The sequence below is a fragment of the Panulirus ornatus genome, chromosome 11, assembly GCF_036320965.1.
Source record: "Panulirus ornatus isolate Po-2019 chromosome 11, ASM3632096v1, whole genome shotgun sequence".
Classification (NCBI taxonomy): domain Eukaryota; kingdom Metazoa; phylum Arthropoda; class Malacostraca; order Decapoda; family Palinuridae; genus Panulirus; species Panulirus ornatus.
The window spans coordinates 3,668,075-3,683,885 of NC_092234.1; the positions used below are offsets into that span (position 1 = coordinate 3,668,075).

The following is a 15,811-nucleotide window of genomic DNA, read 5'->3' on the forward strand; positions in this document are numbered from 1 at the left end:
GTGTGTGTGTGTTTGTGCATCCATATATAGGAGAGTAAAAATGTACATACATACATACATACATACATTCAAGGTTAAGAGATGTGGCAACATGAATGTATTACTCTCTCCCCATAACACACAAATGATAATCACACACACACGTTGATGTATGCATTCATGTTAAAACAGACATACCATATGGCTTCATGTATGTGCACTTGCAAAACAAACATGCACTTACAGTGACGGTCTAATGATATAGTACTGGTGAACCTTTTGTTTTGACAGAGCCACCTCATCCTGTTGCATCACGCTCTCTCATCATGATTGCCAAGTGCCTACAGAACCTGGCCAACTTAGTGGAATTTGGTGGCAAGGAGCCATACATGGAAGTGGTCAACCCATTCATATTAAAGAACAAGGAGCGCATGATCTCCTATCTTGATACTCTCTCTGTAAGTACCTTGTGTCCACTTATAAGTAATGTGTGAACTTGTGTGTGATCATGTGCATTATTGTTTTTCTTGTTTTGAATGCCTTAGTTATTGTGACTTCGTTTTTGTACTTTTGTTAGGGCATACCAATAAACCGAGTATGATACAAGTTAGGAAAGGTGGTATGAAATTGAATTTTTAGTAGCAGGTGGTTAAAGAATGAGACAAGTGATAAATGGTGATATATCTGGTTTGATTAGGGATTTGATAGTGCCAGATAAGGAAAATCACTGGACAGTTAGAATTTTGTCTGAAAATTGCAACATATTTCCAAGAATTGTAGAAAATTAATGTTCAGTCAGTCCTCCAGTTTTATTACTTTCCAAAAGAAAGCACAGAGGGTGGAAGTAGATGAGGATTTTCTCTCTGAAACCTTATCATCTTTTCTTGATGTGACCCTCCTAATGTAGGAAATTCTGAAAAAGTTTGAAAAAAGAAATTAGTAGTGTCAGTAGTAGTCCTGTGGAGAGGAGAATACAGAAATTACCAGTGTATATATATATATATATATATATATATATATATATATATATATATATATATATATATATATATATGTATGTATATATATATGTATATATATATTGAACCAGGGCATGTGAAGCATCTGGGTTAAACCATGGAAAGTTCTGTAAGGCCTGGATGTGGAAAGGGAGCTGTGGTTTCGCTGCATTATACATGACAGCTAGAGACTGTGTGAATGAATGTGGCCTTTGTTGTCTTTTCCTAGCGCTACTTCACGCGCATGCGGGGGGAGGGGGTTGTCATTTCATGTGTGGCGGGGTGGCGACGGGAATGAATAAGGGCAGACAGTATGAATTATGTACATGTGAATATATTTATATGTCTGTGTGTGTATATATATATGTATACGTTGAGATGTATAGGTATGTATATGTGCGTGTGTGGACATGTATGTATATACATGTTTATGTGGGTGGGTTGGGCCATTCTTTCCTCTGTTACCTTGCGCTACCTTGCTAACGCGGGAGACAGCGACTAAGTATGATGAAATAAATAAATAGTATATATATTTTTTTTATTATGCTTTGTCGATGTCTCCCACATTAGCGAGGTAGCGCAAGGAAACAGACTAAAGGATGGCCCAACCCACCCACATACACATGTATATACATAAACGCCCACACACGCACATATACATACCTATTCATTTCAACGTATACATACATACACAGACGTACATATATGCACATGTACATATTCATACATGCTGCCTTCATCCATTCCCGTTGCTAACCCGCCTCACATGAAATGGCACCCCCCCCTCCTCCCACGTGCGCTCGAGGTAACACTAAGGAAAGACAACAAAGGCCACATTCGTTCACACTCAGTCTCTAACTGTCATGTGTGATGCACTGAAACCACTGCTCCCTTTCCACATCCAGGCCCCACAAAACTTTCCATGGTCTACCCCAGACAATTCACATGCCCTATTTCAATCCATTGACAGCACATCTACCCCGGTATACCACATTGTTCCAATTCACTCTATTCCTTGCATGCCTTTCACCCTCCTGTATGTTCAGGACCCGATCACTAAAAATCTTTTTCACTCCATCCTTCCACCTCCAATTTGGTCTTCCACTTCTCGTTCCCTCCACCTCTGACACATATATCTTTGACAATCTTTCTCACTCATTCTCTGCATGTGATCAACCCATTTCAATACACCCTCTTGTGCTCTCTCAACCACACTCTTTCCATTACCACATATCTCTCTTACCCTTTCATTACTTAATCAAACCACCTCACAGCACATATTGTCCTCAAACATCTCATTTCCAACATATCCACCCTCCTCTGCACAACCCTATCTATAGCCCATGCCTCACAACCATATAACATTGCTGGAAGCACTATTCCTTCAAACATACCCATTTTTGCTCTCCAAGATAACGTTTTTGCCTTCCACACATTCTTCAACGCTCCCAGAACCTTTGCCCCCCCCCCCCCCCCCCCCCCCCCCCCCCCCCCCCCCCCCCGTGACTCATTTCTGTTTCCATGGTTCCATCCACTTCCAGATATTTAAAACACTTCACTTCACTTCCTCCAGTTTTTCTTCATTCAAACTTACCTCCCAATTTACTTGTCCCTCAACCCTACTGAACCTAATGATTAGACCTTGCTCTTCACATTTACTCTCAGCTTTCTTCTTTCACACACTTTACCAAACTCAGTTACCAACTTCTGCAGTTTCTCACCCGAATCAGCCACCAGCATTGTATCATCATAGGTAATGATTTCCAAAAAACTAGCCAGAAAGCATGGTCAGTATTCCAGAGTTGTCTTTGTGCCAAAAAATTGTGAAATTCACTTAATGTGAATATACTATTGTGTGGTTGTCTGTCTCTGCCTCATTGGTAAAAGGTCACTCATTATGTTCCATTATCTACATGCACCATCCAAGAACTAGGGTGTATGTAGTTATTATGTCATTTGTACCATTTTTTTTATTCTAGTTGCTCTTTTGTGTAGTACAATATTTGTTATATCACTTTTGTATGTGCGTAATTTTCTTTTCTTTATGTGCCAGTATTCTTGTATTGATATGAGTGACTGCTTTTATTACCAAATACACTGATGATTTGTTAGTGGCTGCTGTGTTCTCAGTCAGTCATGTGAATGACCACTATGTTTTATGTTGTCTTTGTTTACTTGACTTGTGAACCTGTGAACTATTTTGTTTGTGACAAGTGTTTACTATGGTTCATGTATTATGTGACCACAGTCATATTCTTGTGTAAGTGATTATTATTTCATGAGCCATTGCTCATGTATAAGTGACATCAGTGACTGGGTTTTAGAATGTGGTAGAATACTGAATTTTTTGTAGTAATATAGTAATAGAGGTGATAAAGCAGTTTCAAGAATTTATGAGTTGTGATGAAGATATGTCAAGCATCTCTTTTCATTTCAGAATGTGGGGGAGCGACCAGAAATTGAAGAACAGCCTATAAAGAGTGAACCTTCAAGAGACCTGGCTCAGCTACATCACATCTGTGTCACACATATAAGTGTCTTAACTAACAAAGCCAAGACACAGGTTTGTATGGAGAAATCTGATTTTTGTTTCTCAGAAATTACATTGATTACCCGTTGAAGCATAATTGTGTTTGAATTTAGAGGTCACCCCTTTCATCTGTTGCAATTTCTTTTCTTTAGTGATATTCTCCCCTTAACTCCACAAGTGGTCTCTTCTGGTTTCTTCTGTCTCTTACAGCTGTTGTTGCTTGTACTACATTAATTCTTCCATATATTTCCTTTACTTTCTATAAAGGATGGAGTGAAAAAGATTTTGAGTGATTGAGGCCTGAAAATGCAGAATGGTAAAAGGCATGCATGGCATAGAGTGAATTGGAACAATGTGGTTTACAGGGGTTGATGTGCTGTCACTGGATTGAACCAGGGCATGTGAAGTGGCCGGGGTAAACCATGGAAAGGTCTGTGGGGCCTGGTTGTGAATATGGACTGTGGCTTTGGTGCATTGTACGTGAGAGCTAGGGAGTGGATTCAAGTGAAATTGGCCTTTTTTCATCTGTTCCTGGTGCTGCCTGGCAAAAGTGGGAAATGGCATTCAAGTTTAAAAAAAAAATCTGCATACTTTATGGGTTGGGTCTCATTCTTTTCACCTTTTTCCTACATGTAGTGCATGCAAACAATGCTTGTTCCATATATATTTGATAGCCTACATATGTTAATGACTTTCAGAAATACTCCAAGCTTTGTAGATGGTTAATCAGCATTTAAAAAGTTGTGTAGATGAAGAGCCACCAGAATGATTATGTTTGAACCGCATTGCTATGGTGAGTAAAGGCTCGCTTATGAAGGAGAGGTAGAGAAAATACCTGTTCGAAATAAAGTTTGTAATATTATTGTTTTTTAAGATACTGTTGGTTTCACATAGGTAGTCTGTCTTTTGACATGCATTGTTCAGTCTTTTTATGCTTTCTCTACAGTAATTATTGAAGATGGTCAGTAATAAGAATGTTGGTTAAAAGTTTCCAAAGCTTTGCAAAATTAACTCTGAAAAGGCACATTCCTGTTTGTACTTTATCAGCCCCATATGAATTTGAATGTAGATAATGCATAGATAGTTCACATACATACTTTCCTGCCCCAGGATCCCCTTCTGTTGGGCTCCTACAGCACAGAGAAAGCTGGCTTCATCCATCAGGTGAGACCACAGTGTGAGAAGTGTGATGCAGGACAAAACAGAAAATGCATCCTGGTTTGAGAGGTCATGTGATATACTGGATTGGTGGTCGTAATATTGGAGAGATGTGTTATATCCATAATACAGGTAGGACTGTAATTTTGAATGTCTAGGGAGTCTAGTTTCTCATGGTATAAATCTGGAGTGGATTTTAAGACTGGGTTGAGGGTGCTTGTTTATTGCTTGTCAAGTCGGAAATATATGTGTTTTATTGTCGTTGTATTTGTGTGGGGAGGTGGATGTGCAAATATGATTCGCTGAAGTGTGAAGCTTGGGTAAGTGTTTTGTTTCTATTTGGGGGGGGTTGTTTGTTGCTTATGGGGGGTGGTTAAGTGGGAGCGCCATCTAAAAGTATATCTTTGTATTGCTCATGTCATAGCTCTCTAGTTTTTTTGAGATCTTCTTTTCAGCCATTCTTTCCATTTCCTTTGTATTTGAGGTTAGAGGTACCCATGTTCCTTCCCCTTCATTTTACATTTCATGGAGCCTTTCACTACAAAGCCCTGGTTCCTGAAATCAGTTGCCCAACCTGTTCCCTTAGAAATTGTTTGGGTTCATGTAGTTTTAATGATTATATCTCTTTGTGGAATCTTGTTACAGCACTTGGAAGTCTTCTCTGCTTACCATATAGATAAAGTTGAACTACCCAAAAAGCTTTGTTAGTCATTTTATTGTATGCCCTTAAGTCTAAGAAATCCATTAATACTGGATACTTTTCCTTCATTCATATAGAACTTTCCTCAATACTTGTCCTTGTACAAAACAAAACCTGATGTACACTCCCTCTTATTGTCCTAACTCCTTGTTCACCTTCAAGGGTTCCTAAATATTTTTGAAATGATTAACCACTTTTGCACCATACACCTTGTTGATTCATAACAATTATTTATACACTATTTTCCTTTTATGAAACATTTATTTCCTTTGTTCAATCATTGGTAAATTATCACTTTTCCATGCTTTTGTACAGTTACCAGTTTCACAGTGACATTATAGATTGCTATAAAATCCTAAAGAAAGTTGAGGAAGTTTATAAACTGAGACAAGGATTTTGTACTTAACCTGAGTTGTGGAAGTAACATTCCTTATATTCAGGACCTGACATCATAACAATAATTCTGTGGTTTTTCTTGAATATCATATCTCGTCCATTTTTTATCGGATGTAAGATGCATCCTATGTGGGAAAAGTCAGTATCATCTCCATCCCAGACCAGGTAATTCCATGTATAATGTAAAGTTGCTGTCCTATTCATATTTGGCATATTTACTTATTTATGCTGTATAATTATATTATAATGGTGTTACTAATAATCATGTATTTCAGGTAACTTTGAAAAAATTAGTAACCGTCACAGAAATGCTAAAGAAACACAAAGAAAAATACCAAGAAATGATGAGGTGATGTCGGCCTCCTCCCGGCCCTGTGGACTGTTAGTGCACCTCGTTACCTGGGTTACCTAAGGTGATGTCGGCCTTCTCCTGGCCTTGTAGTGTCAACCCAGCAATGTGCTTGGAGTCCTACAGGTGATGGTGATCTGGCTGAGCGTTGGTGCACCCGAGTGCCTCATATTTCCAATGCAAGGCTTGCCCCAGGTTTGTGGCTTAGTGTCAGCATGACAAGGTGCCTGGGACTTACAAAAACTCTTCAGCAAAGGTGCCGGGATCCTATGGTACCAGGGACTTGACCTTATAAACAGTGTATCTGTGACCATAACAATATATGAATGTGAGTGTGAAAGACAAAATGGACTCCTTCACTGGCTGATGACAAACTATGCACAAAGTGATGGTGATTACTGGTAATTCTGCTGTAAAATTTGGAGTGTAGCAACATTGGGTGTTACACACACAAAGGTGCACTTGGTGGACAGGAGACTTACGAGTATAGTGCAGCTCACACTTGGTGAGCAAAACTACTCTCAGACCTGCACCACAATGATCTCACAAGTGGCCATCAGTTGGCAACGCTTATGGACAAAACTTGGTGTTGCACCCAGAGGAAGACTGTGGAAGCCAAATTGTTTTTGATTTAACTTGCATGTGGTATGAATGTTATATGATTCTTATACTGTTATATGTATGGTGAGGACATACTTGAATTTGTTTTGTTAGTATGTTTGTGTGAAAATGATCAGATACTTAACTCTTCTTGGAAAGGTAATCTTTGAAAATTTGAACAGAGCTAGCTAGAGTGTGTAAGACAACTGCATATGTGATACAGTGGCATTATGGGAGCTCAAGATGATAGCAACTGAAGTTAAGGTACTGTTGAAAGCTGCCGAAGGTGTTTTGCCAGTTGCGAAGTGTGATGAATGGACACCAGTAAAATGTGATGAGCATTGTAAAGAAAGTAGTGAGAGAGTTTAGCCCTTTGGAATGTATGATACAGCATTAAATAGAGAACGTTTTCACAGGTCTAGCTTGCAATTGTGCTGTGATGGTGCTAACGGGCTAGTTGGGCTCTTCCATTCTGTCATTCCCTATTAGATGCCATAAGAGAGGTGTGCCATGTATTTGTGCGACTACTGGGGTTCCATAGTGTTTTGAAGCTATGTGATCATATTGTTTGTGAATATTTAATTGTATATGAATGCAATGTCTAGTCTGTGCCAGGAGTTGTTGAAGATGCCTTGGTAACACATCCCAGCCTCCACACTCTTTACAGCTTGATTCTCGTGCAGTGAGCAATTATTGTCAAAAACATGGGTTAAATGTGCTGGATGTCCTTATGGTCTTAGGGAGACTGGAATGTGCAAGAATCTTTTGATGACTAATGGCATTAAGAAAGCAGTTTATGTAATAGACTGTGAAGGGAGGATGAAGGACAAAGTCCATAGCACATGTGGCTAATTAATTGTCAACTGCAGTTTAATTGGATTAAAACCATGAGGATGTCAGTTCCAAATTTAGTCGTGGAGGAAAAGATAAATTTTTGGACAGTGACAATTATTATTAAATTACCAATAGTAAAAATTGTATGGTTGCGAGGAAAATTAAATTTTTTTTTAATTGACAAAAAGCAGCTTTGAGCAGAATATAGTAATGCAATTGATGGAGTTAGTCCAGCCACTTGCTCTGAGTTAGAGTTCAGAATATCTTTTCTTTTCCTGAAATTTACAGGTTTAAAGAGCTGTTAAAGTAAAACCTAGCAAATATTGAATTTACAATACTATGATTAATATTTGTGAGGGAATTTATTAATAATGTATTGAACAAGGAAGATTGACACTCACACAGGGATAAGTTATCATTAGTTTTACATTGTTTGCATGCATTTTATTGGTTTTGTTATTCCACTGTGATTTCCCAAAACTTGACTACTACATAGTAAGTTTAATAATGATTCATGGCATGAAGTGTGTAAGCTATGATGATTTTCTGGAACCAAGGAAGGTAATGCCCTGAGGTATATAATAAAAGTTTCCTAACGTATTGATTGAAGACTGTAATGGAAAATTAATTGTTCAGATTATGAATTTTGAGACCTTATTGTTGCTGAGAGGGATGTGGCCAGTCCCAAGAACAAATGATATAAGAATTTATTGCAGAAGTTGAGAGAAGAGATTATATTGTTGATTACTTTATGTACCTTGTACTACCTGTTGGTATGGCAGCTTTGTTTATGCTCTTATTTTGGATGCACCATTGATTATGCATTTTGTATTGAATTATTAGAATTGTGATTACAGTTTTTCATTCCACCTGCCTTCAAACCATGACAATTCACTTTAATATGCTTTTGGATGGAATTACTGTGGCCTGTTTTAAAACACTCATAGCATTTTCTCAAGAGGGAATTATTTTTTTTCATCATAACCACCTGATAGCTAAATCTTTTAACACCTAATATGGGTGACTATAATTGTGTGATAAGTAATCATTGCAGCTGTGCTGAATGTTTTCATCATGAATATAACTGTAAAGTCATGAGCAACTAGGTTAAATCATACTCAAAGCAAATTATTTCTGCTCTGGCCTTAGGTTTACTTACTCAAACAATAGGTGTACTATAAAATTGCTTTATCTTTGTGGGTAAATTATCAGGAATTGTCCTCTGATAGAAGCATATGATGCACTATATATATATATATATATATATATATATATAATGTTGCTAATTGAATGTTGTGTGTAGTGTATGTTTGGTATTCTACTTGGAGACAGCTTTGGGTTGCTCCAAGTATGTGATCAGCATTGAGGATAGTGTAGAGGCAGGTGTAATGGTACAGATGGAGAAAGTGATTATACATTAATTACCAAATATAGAAATGCCTTGTTAAGATATATGATAAAACAGTTATTCCTTACTAATATAGGTTTTACCTAATATGGCGAATATGCAGAATATGTTTGCATTCACCAGTTAACATGTAGCTTATACTCTGCATGTGCAACTCAGTGGGCCTTTACACACTTAACTTTGCATCCTTTACAATTTCTCTGAGGAGTATACTACTACTTATTTATACATTTACCTTCCTGCCCAAGGATCCTCCTCTGTGGGGCTGTTGCAGTGCTTTGGAAGCCAGCCATGTCCACTGAATGGGACCACAGGTCATATTTTGTGTGGTGATGTTTGTGTCTTTGTGGTGTAAGTACAGGACAATTGAGGTGTAATTATTTATTATGCAAGCTGCATCTTGGGTATAAGGGATCTTTTAGTATGTAGCACTGTGTTTCTGTAGTAGTGCTGGAGAGGGAGTTGGTATCCAGAATGCAGATGAGAAAGGGTAACTTGTTTATGTCCGAGGATTTTGGTTTCAGATGAGTGCATGTCTTGTCAAGTGGTATTCAAGACTAAATTAGGAAGGCAATTGTTTAGAGCTTGTAAGATCATTTTGGTGTGTTTGTTTTGTTAGTGTCAAGTTTGTTGAAGGAGTATGGCTCTGTATGTGTAGGGTGCTGAACTGTAAAGCAGAAATGTTTTTAATTTCTGTTTAGGGATTAGTGGTTGGGTTTGGAGAAGTGTTATTGCAAAGAACCAAGTGCTGAGCAGATTGAATTCCAATAGTATTGGATGTATTTTTGTTTTGTTGCATAGGTGCTGAGTGTTTGTGGTTGTTAAGCAGCTGATTATTTGTAATGCTCAATGATGATTGGTTGTAGTTTTGTGATATTTGATTTTGATGGTGTAACCAATTTTTTTAATTGCATAATCTCAGGATTCAAACCACAGCCAGGCCCCACAGACCTTTCTGTGGTTTCTTTCTGCTGTTTCATATGCCCTGAATTATTCCAGTGACAGCACATGTGTACCACATCCCTTCAGTTCACTCTGTTCTGAGAACACCTTTCACCGTTCAGCACATTCAGGCCCCAAACTTTCAAAATCACATTCACCCCATCCTTCTATATCCAATTGGGTCCCCCCATTCTCCTTGTTCCCTCCACTTCAGACACATATATCCACTCTGACATTCTTTCAATATGGTCAGAGCATTTCAACATAACTTCTTCAGCTCTCTTACCAATACTCTTCTTCTTATCACAACTCTCTGTTATCCAGTCAGTTACTTAATCAACCCTCCTTATTCCACATATCATTCTCAAAAATTTCCAACTCATTCACCATCTATACATTATCCATAGCTCATGTCCCACAACGATACAACACTGTTGGGACTACTATACCTTCAAACATACTCATTTTCACCTACCAAATAGTGATTTGTCTTTCTGCACATAACTCATTGCTCCCAGAACCTTAAAACCTCACCCACTCTATAACTTGCCTCCATTTCCATGATTCCATTTACTCTGATCTCCACTCTTAGGTATCCCAAATGCCTCACTTACAATTTTTCTTCAATCAAACTCCCACTCCAAATAACCTGTTTCTTTGTGCTGCTAAGCCTAATAACCTTGCTTTTATTCACATTTACTCTCAGCTTTCTTCCTTAACACACTTCCAAACTCAGACACCATCTTCTGCAGTTTGTTTCAAATCTGTCACAAGTGCTGTATCATCAGCAAACAACAACTGACTCACTTCCCAGGAGCCCCCACCCTCAACAGGCTGCATTCAAGGCCCTCTCTTCAAGACCCTTAATTTTATATATTATTTTTTATTTTTTCATTATACTCTGTTGCTGTCTCCCGCGTTAGCGAGGTAGCACAAGGAAACAGATGAAAGAATGGCCCAACCCACCCACATACACATGTATATACATACACGTCCACACACGCACATATACTTACCTATACATCTCAATATATACATATATATACACACACAGACATATACATATATACACGTACATAATTCATACTGTCTGCCCTTATCCATTCCCTTCGTCACCCTGCCACACATGAAATGAAAACCTCCTCACCCCGCATGTGCACGAGGTAGCGCTAGGAAAGACAAAAAAGACCACATTCGTTCACACTGTCTCTAGCTGTCATGTATAATGCACCGAAACCACTGCTCCTTTCCACATCCAGGCCCCACAGAACTTTCCATGGTTTACCCCAGACGCTTCACATGCCCTGGTTCAATCCACTGACAGCACATCGACCCCAGTATACCACATCGTTCCAATTCACTGTCTTCCTTGCACACCTTTCACCCTCCTGCATGTTCTGGCCCCGATCACTCACAATCTTTTTCACTTCATCTTTCCACCTCCAATTTGGTCTCCCACTTCTCGTTCCCTTCACCTCTGACACATGTATCCTCTTTGTCAATCTTTCCTCACTCATTCTCTCCATGTGACCAAACCATATCAAAACTCCCTCTTCTGCTCTCTCAACCACTCTTTTTATTACCACACATCTTTCTCACCCTTTCATTACTTACTCGATCAAACCACCTCACACCACATATAGTCCTCAAACATCTCATTTCCAGCACATCCACCCTCCTCCGCACAACTCTATAGCCCATGCCTCGCAACCATATAACACTGATAGAAATACCATTCCTTCAAACATACCCATTTTTGCTTTCCAAGATAACGTTCTCGACTTCCACACATTTTTCAACGCTCCCAGAACTTTCGCCCGCTCCCCCACCCTATGATTCACCTCTGCTTCCATGGTTCCATCCGCTGCCAAGTCCACTCCCAGATATATATATATAGTTTTACTATTTGCCATTTCCCACATTAGTGAGGTAGCATTAAGAACAGAGGACTGAGCCTTTGAGTGAATATCCTCACTTGGCCCCTTCCTCTGTTCCTCTTTTGGAAAATTAGAAAAAAAAATAAATGAGAGGGAAGGATTTCCAGCCCCCAGCTCCCTCCCCTTTTACTCGCCTTCTACGACACGTAGGGAAAATGTGGGAACTATTCATTCTCCCCTATCCCTAGGGTTATTTAATGTATGTATGACTCATGGTGAGGTGCCTGAGGACTGGTGGAATGCTTGCATAGTGCCATTGTACAAAGGCAAAAGGGATAAGAGTGAGTGCTCAAATTACAGAGGTAAAAGTTTGTTGAGTATTCCTGGGAAATTATATGGGAGGGTATTGATTGAGTGGGTGAAGGCATGTACAGAGCATCAGATTGGGGAAGAGCAGTGTGGTTTCAGTAGTGGTAGAGGATGTCTGGATCAGGTGTTTGCTTTGAAGAATGTATGTGAGAAATACTTAGAAAAACAAAAGATTTGTATGTAGCATTTATGGATCTGGAGAAGGCATATGATAGAGTTGATAGAGATGCTCTGTGGAAAGTATTAAGAGTATATGGTTTGGGAGGCAAGTCGCTGGAAGCAGTGAAAAGTTTTTATCAAGGATGTAAGGCATGTGTACGTGTAGGAAGAGAGGAAAGTGATTGGTTCTCAGTGAATGTCAGTTTGCAGCAGGGGTGCATGATGTCTCCATGGTTGTTTAATTTGTTTATGGATGGGGTTGTTAGGGAGGTGAATGCAAGAGTTTTGGAAAGAGGGGCAAGTATGCAGTCTGTTGTGGATGAGAAAGCATGGGAAGTAAGTCAGTTGTTGTTCGCTGATGATACAGCGCTGGTGGCTGATTCGGGTGAGAAACTGCAGAAGCTGGTGACTCAGTTTGGTAAAGTGTGTGAAAGAAGAAAGCTGAGAGTAAATGTGAATAAGAGCAAGGTTATTAGGTACAGTAGGGTTGAGGGACAAGTCAATTGGGAGGTAAGTTTGAATGGAAAAAACTGGAGGAAGTGAAGTGTTTTAGATATCTGGGAGTGGATTTGGCAGCGGATGGAACCGTGGAAGTGGAAGTGAATCACAGGGTGGGGGAGGGGGCGAAAGTTCTGGGAGCGTTGAAAAATGTGTGGAAGTCGAGAACGTTATCTCGGAAAGCAAAAATGGTTATGTTTGAAGGAATAGTGGTTCCAACAATGTTATATTGTTGCAAGGCGTGAGCTATAGATAGAGTTGTGTGGAGGAGGGTGGATGTGCTGGAAATGAGATGCTTGAGGACAATATGTGGTGTGAGGTGGTTTGATCGAGTACGTAATGAAAGGGTAAAAGAGATGTGTGGTAATAAAAAGAGTGTGGTTGAGAGAGCAGAAGAGGGTATTTTGAAATAGTTTGGTCACACGGAGAGAATGAGTGAGGAAAGATTGACCAAGAGGATATATGTGTCTGAGGTGGAGGGAACAAGGAGAAGTGGGAGAGACTAAATTGGAGGTGGAAAGATGAAGTGAAAAAGATTGTGAGCGATCTGGCCTGAACATGCAGGAGGGTGAAAGGCGTACAAGGAATAGAGTGAATTGGAACGTTGTGGCATACCTGGGTCGACATGTTGTCAGTGGATTGAACCAGGGCATGTGAAGCATCTGGGATAAACTATGGAAAGTTTTGTGGGGCCTGGATGTGGAAAGGGAGCTGTGGTTTCGGTGCATTATACATGACAGCCAGAGACTGAGTGTGAACGCATGTGGCCTTTGTTGTCTTTTCCTAGCTCTACCTCGCATGCGTGCAGGGGGAGAGGGGTTGTTATTTCATGTGTGGTGGGGTGGCGACGGAAATGAATAAAGGCAGCAAGTATGAATTATGTATATGTGTATATATGTATACATCTGTGTATGTATATATATATGTGTATACGTTGAAATGTATAGGTATGTATATGTGCGTGTGTGGACGTGTATGTATATACATGTGTGTGTGGGTGGGTTGGGCCATTTATATATATATTCATTTATTTATTTTATTAATTTTGCTTTGTTGCTGTCTCCCGCGTTAGCGAGGTAACGCAAGGAAACAGACAAAAGAATGGCCCAACCCACCCACATACACATGTATATACATACACATCCACACGCAAATATACATGCCTATACTTCTCAACATATACATATATATACACACACAGACATATACATAATTACATAAGACATACATATACATAAGACATGTATATAATTCATAGTCTGCCTTTATTCATTCCCATTGCCACCTCACCACACATGAAATAACCCCCCCCCCCCCCCCCCCAATGTGTGCGAGATAGCGCTAGAAAAGACAACAAAGGCCCCATTCGTTCACACTCAGTCTCTAGCTGTCATGTAATAATGCACCGAAACCACAGCTCCCTTTCCACATCCAGGCCCCACAGAATTTTCTATGGTTTACCCCACACGCTTCACATGCCCTGGTTCAATCCACTGACAGCACGTCGACCCTGGTATACCACATCGTTCTAATTCACTCTATTCCTTGCATGCCTTTCACCCTCCTGCATGTTCAGGCCCCAATCACTCAAAATCTTTTTCACTCCATCCTTCCACCTCCAATTTGGTCTCCCACTTCTCCTTGTTCCCTCCACCTCTGACACATATATCCTTTTGGTCAATCTTTCCTCACTCATTCTCTCCATGTGACCGAACCATTTCAAAACACCCTCTTCTGCTCTCTCATCCCTGGGGATAGGGGAGAAAGAATACTTCCCACGTATTCCCTGCATGCCGTAGAAGGTGACTAAAAGGGAAGGGAGCGGGGGGCTGGAAATCCTCCCCTCTCATTTTTTAATTTTCCAAAAGAAGGAACAGAGAAGGGGCCAAGTTAGGATATTCCTCTAAGGCTCAGTCCTCTGTTGTTAATGCTACCTCGCTAACGTGGGCAATGGCGAATACGTATGAAAAGAAAAAAGGAAATATGTACACATGTACATACTCATACTTGTTTGCCTTCATCCATTCCTGGCGCTACCCCATCCCCCAGGAAACAGCATCACTACCCGCTGCTTCAGGGGGGCAGCTCCAGGAAAACAGACAAAAATGGCCACATTCTTTCACACTCAGTCTCTAGCTGTCTTGTGTAATGCACTGAAACCACAGCTCCCTATCCATATCTAGGCCCCACAGACCTTTCCATGGTTTATCCCAGACGTATCACATGCCCAGGTTCAGTCCACTGACAGCACGTCAACCCCGGTATACCACATCAATCCAATTCACTCCTCTATTCCTTGCACACCTCACACCCTCCTGTATGTTCTAACCCCAATTGCTCAAAATCTTTTTATGTTTCCCTTGTCAGTGCCAGGAACAAAAAAAAATCATATTCACTCGCATCCATTCTCTAGCTGTCAAGAGCAGTGCACCGAAACCACAGCCCCCTATCTGCAATCAGGCTCCACAGACCTTTCCATAGTTTCCTCCAGCTGCTTCACATGCCTTGGTTCAATCCTTTGACATCAAGTTGACCCCTGTATACCATACTGTTTCAATTCACTATTCCATTCACACCTTTCACCCCCCTGAATGTTCAAGCCCCAATCACTCAAAATGTGTTTCACTCAAACCTTTCATCTCCAATTTGGTTTCCCCATTCTCCTTGTTTCCTTCACTTCTGACACATATATTCTCTTTGTCGACCTTTCCTCACTCATTCTCTCCATATTTCCAAACTGTTCTAACACACCCTCTCCTGCTCTCTCAACCACACTCTTTTTTTATTACATTTCTCTTACTCATTCATTACTTATTCAATCAAATCACCTCACACCACATACTGTCCTCAAACATTTCATTTCCAACACATCCATCCTCCTCTGTGCAACCATATCTATAACCCATGCCTTGCAACCGTAGAATATTGTTGGAACCTCTGTTCCTTCAAACATACCCATTTTTGCTCTCTGAGTTCTCTTGAGTTAACATTCTCTTTTTCCACACATTCTTCAC

General features: G+C 40.0%; 1 protein-coding gene across 1 annotated transcript in view; it reads left to right on the forward strand.

The window, feature by feature from the left end:
• Nucleotides 1-8,395, forward strand: part of vap (RAS p21 protein activator vap) — a 60,616-nt gene extending 52,221 nt beyond the window's left edge. The window contains exons 17-19 of the mRNA XM_071666398.1: nucleotides 271-437; nucleotides 3,415-3,540; nucleotides 6,037-8,395. Of these exons, the coding sequence (XP_071522499.1) occupies nucleotides 271-437; nucleotides 3,415-3,540; nucleotides 6,037-6,114 (371 nt within the window). The 3' untranslated portion in view covers nucleotides 6,115-8,395. The remainder of the gene's footprint in view (nucleotides 1-270; nucleotides 438-3,414; nucleotides 3,541-6,036) is intronic.
• The last annotated feature ends 7,416 nt before the right edge of the window (nucleotides 8,396-15,811 follow it).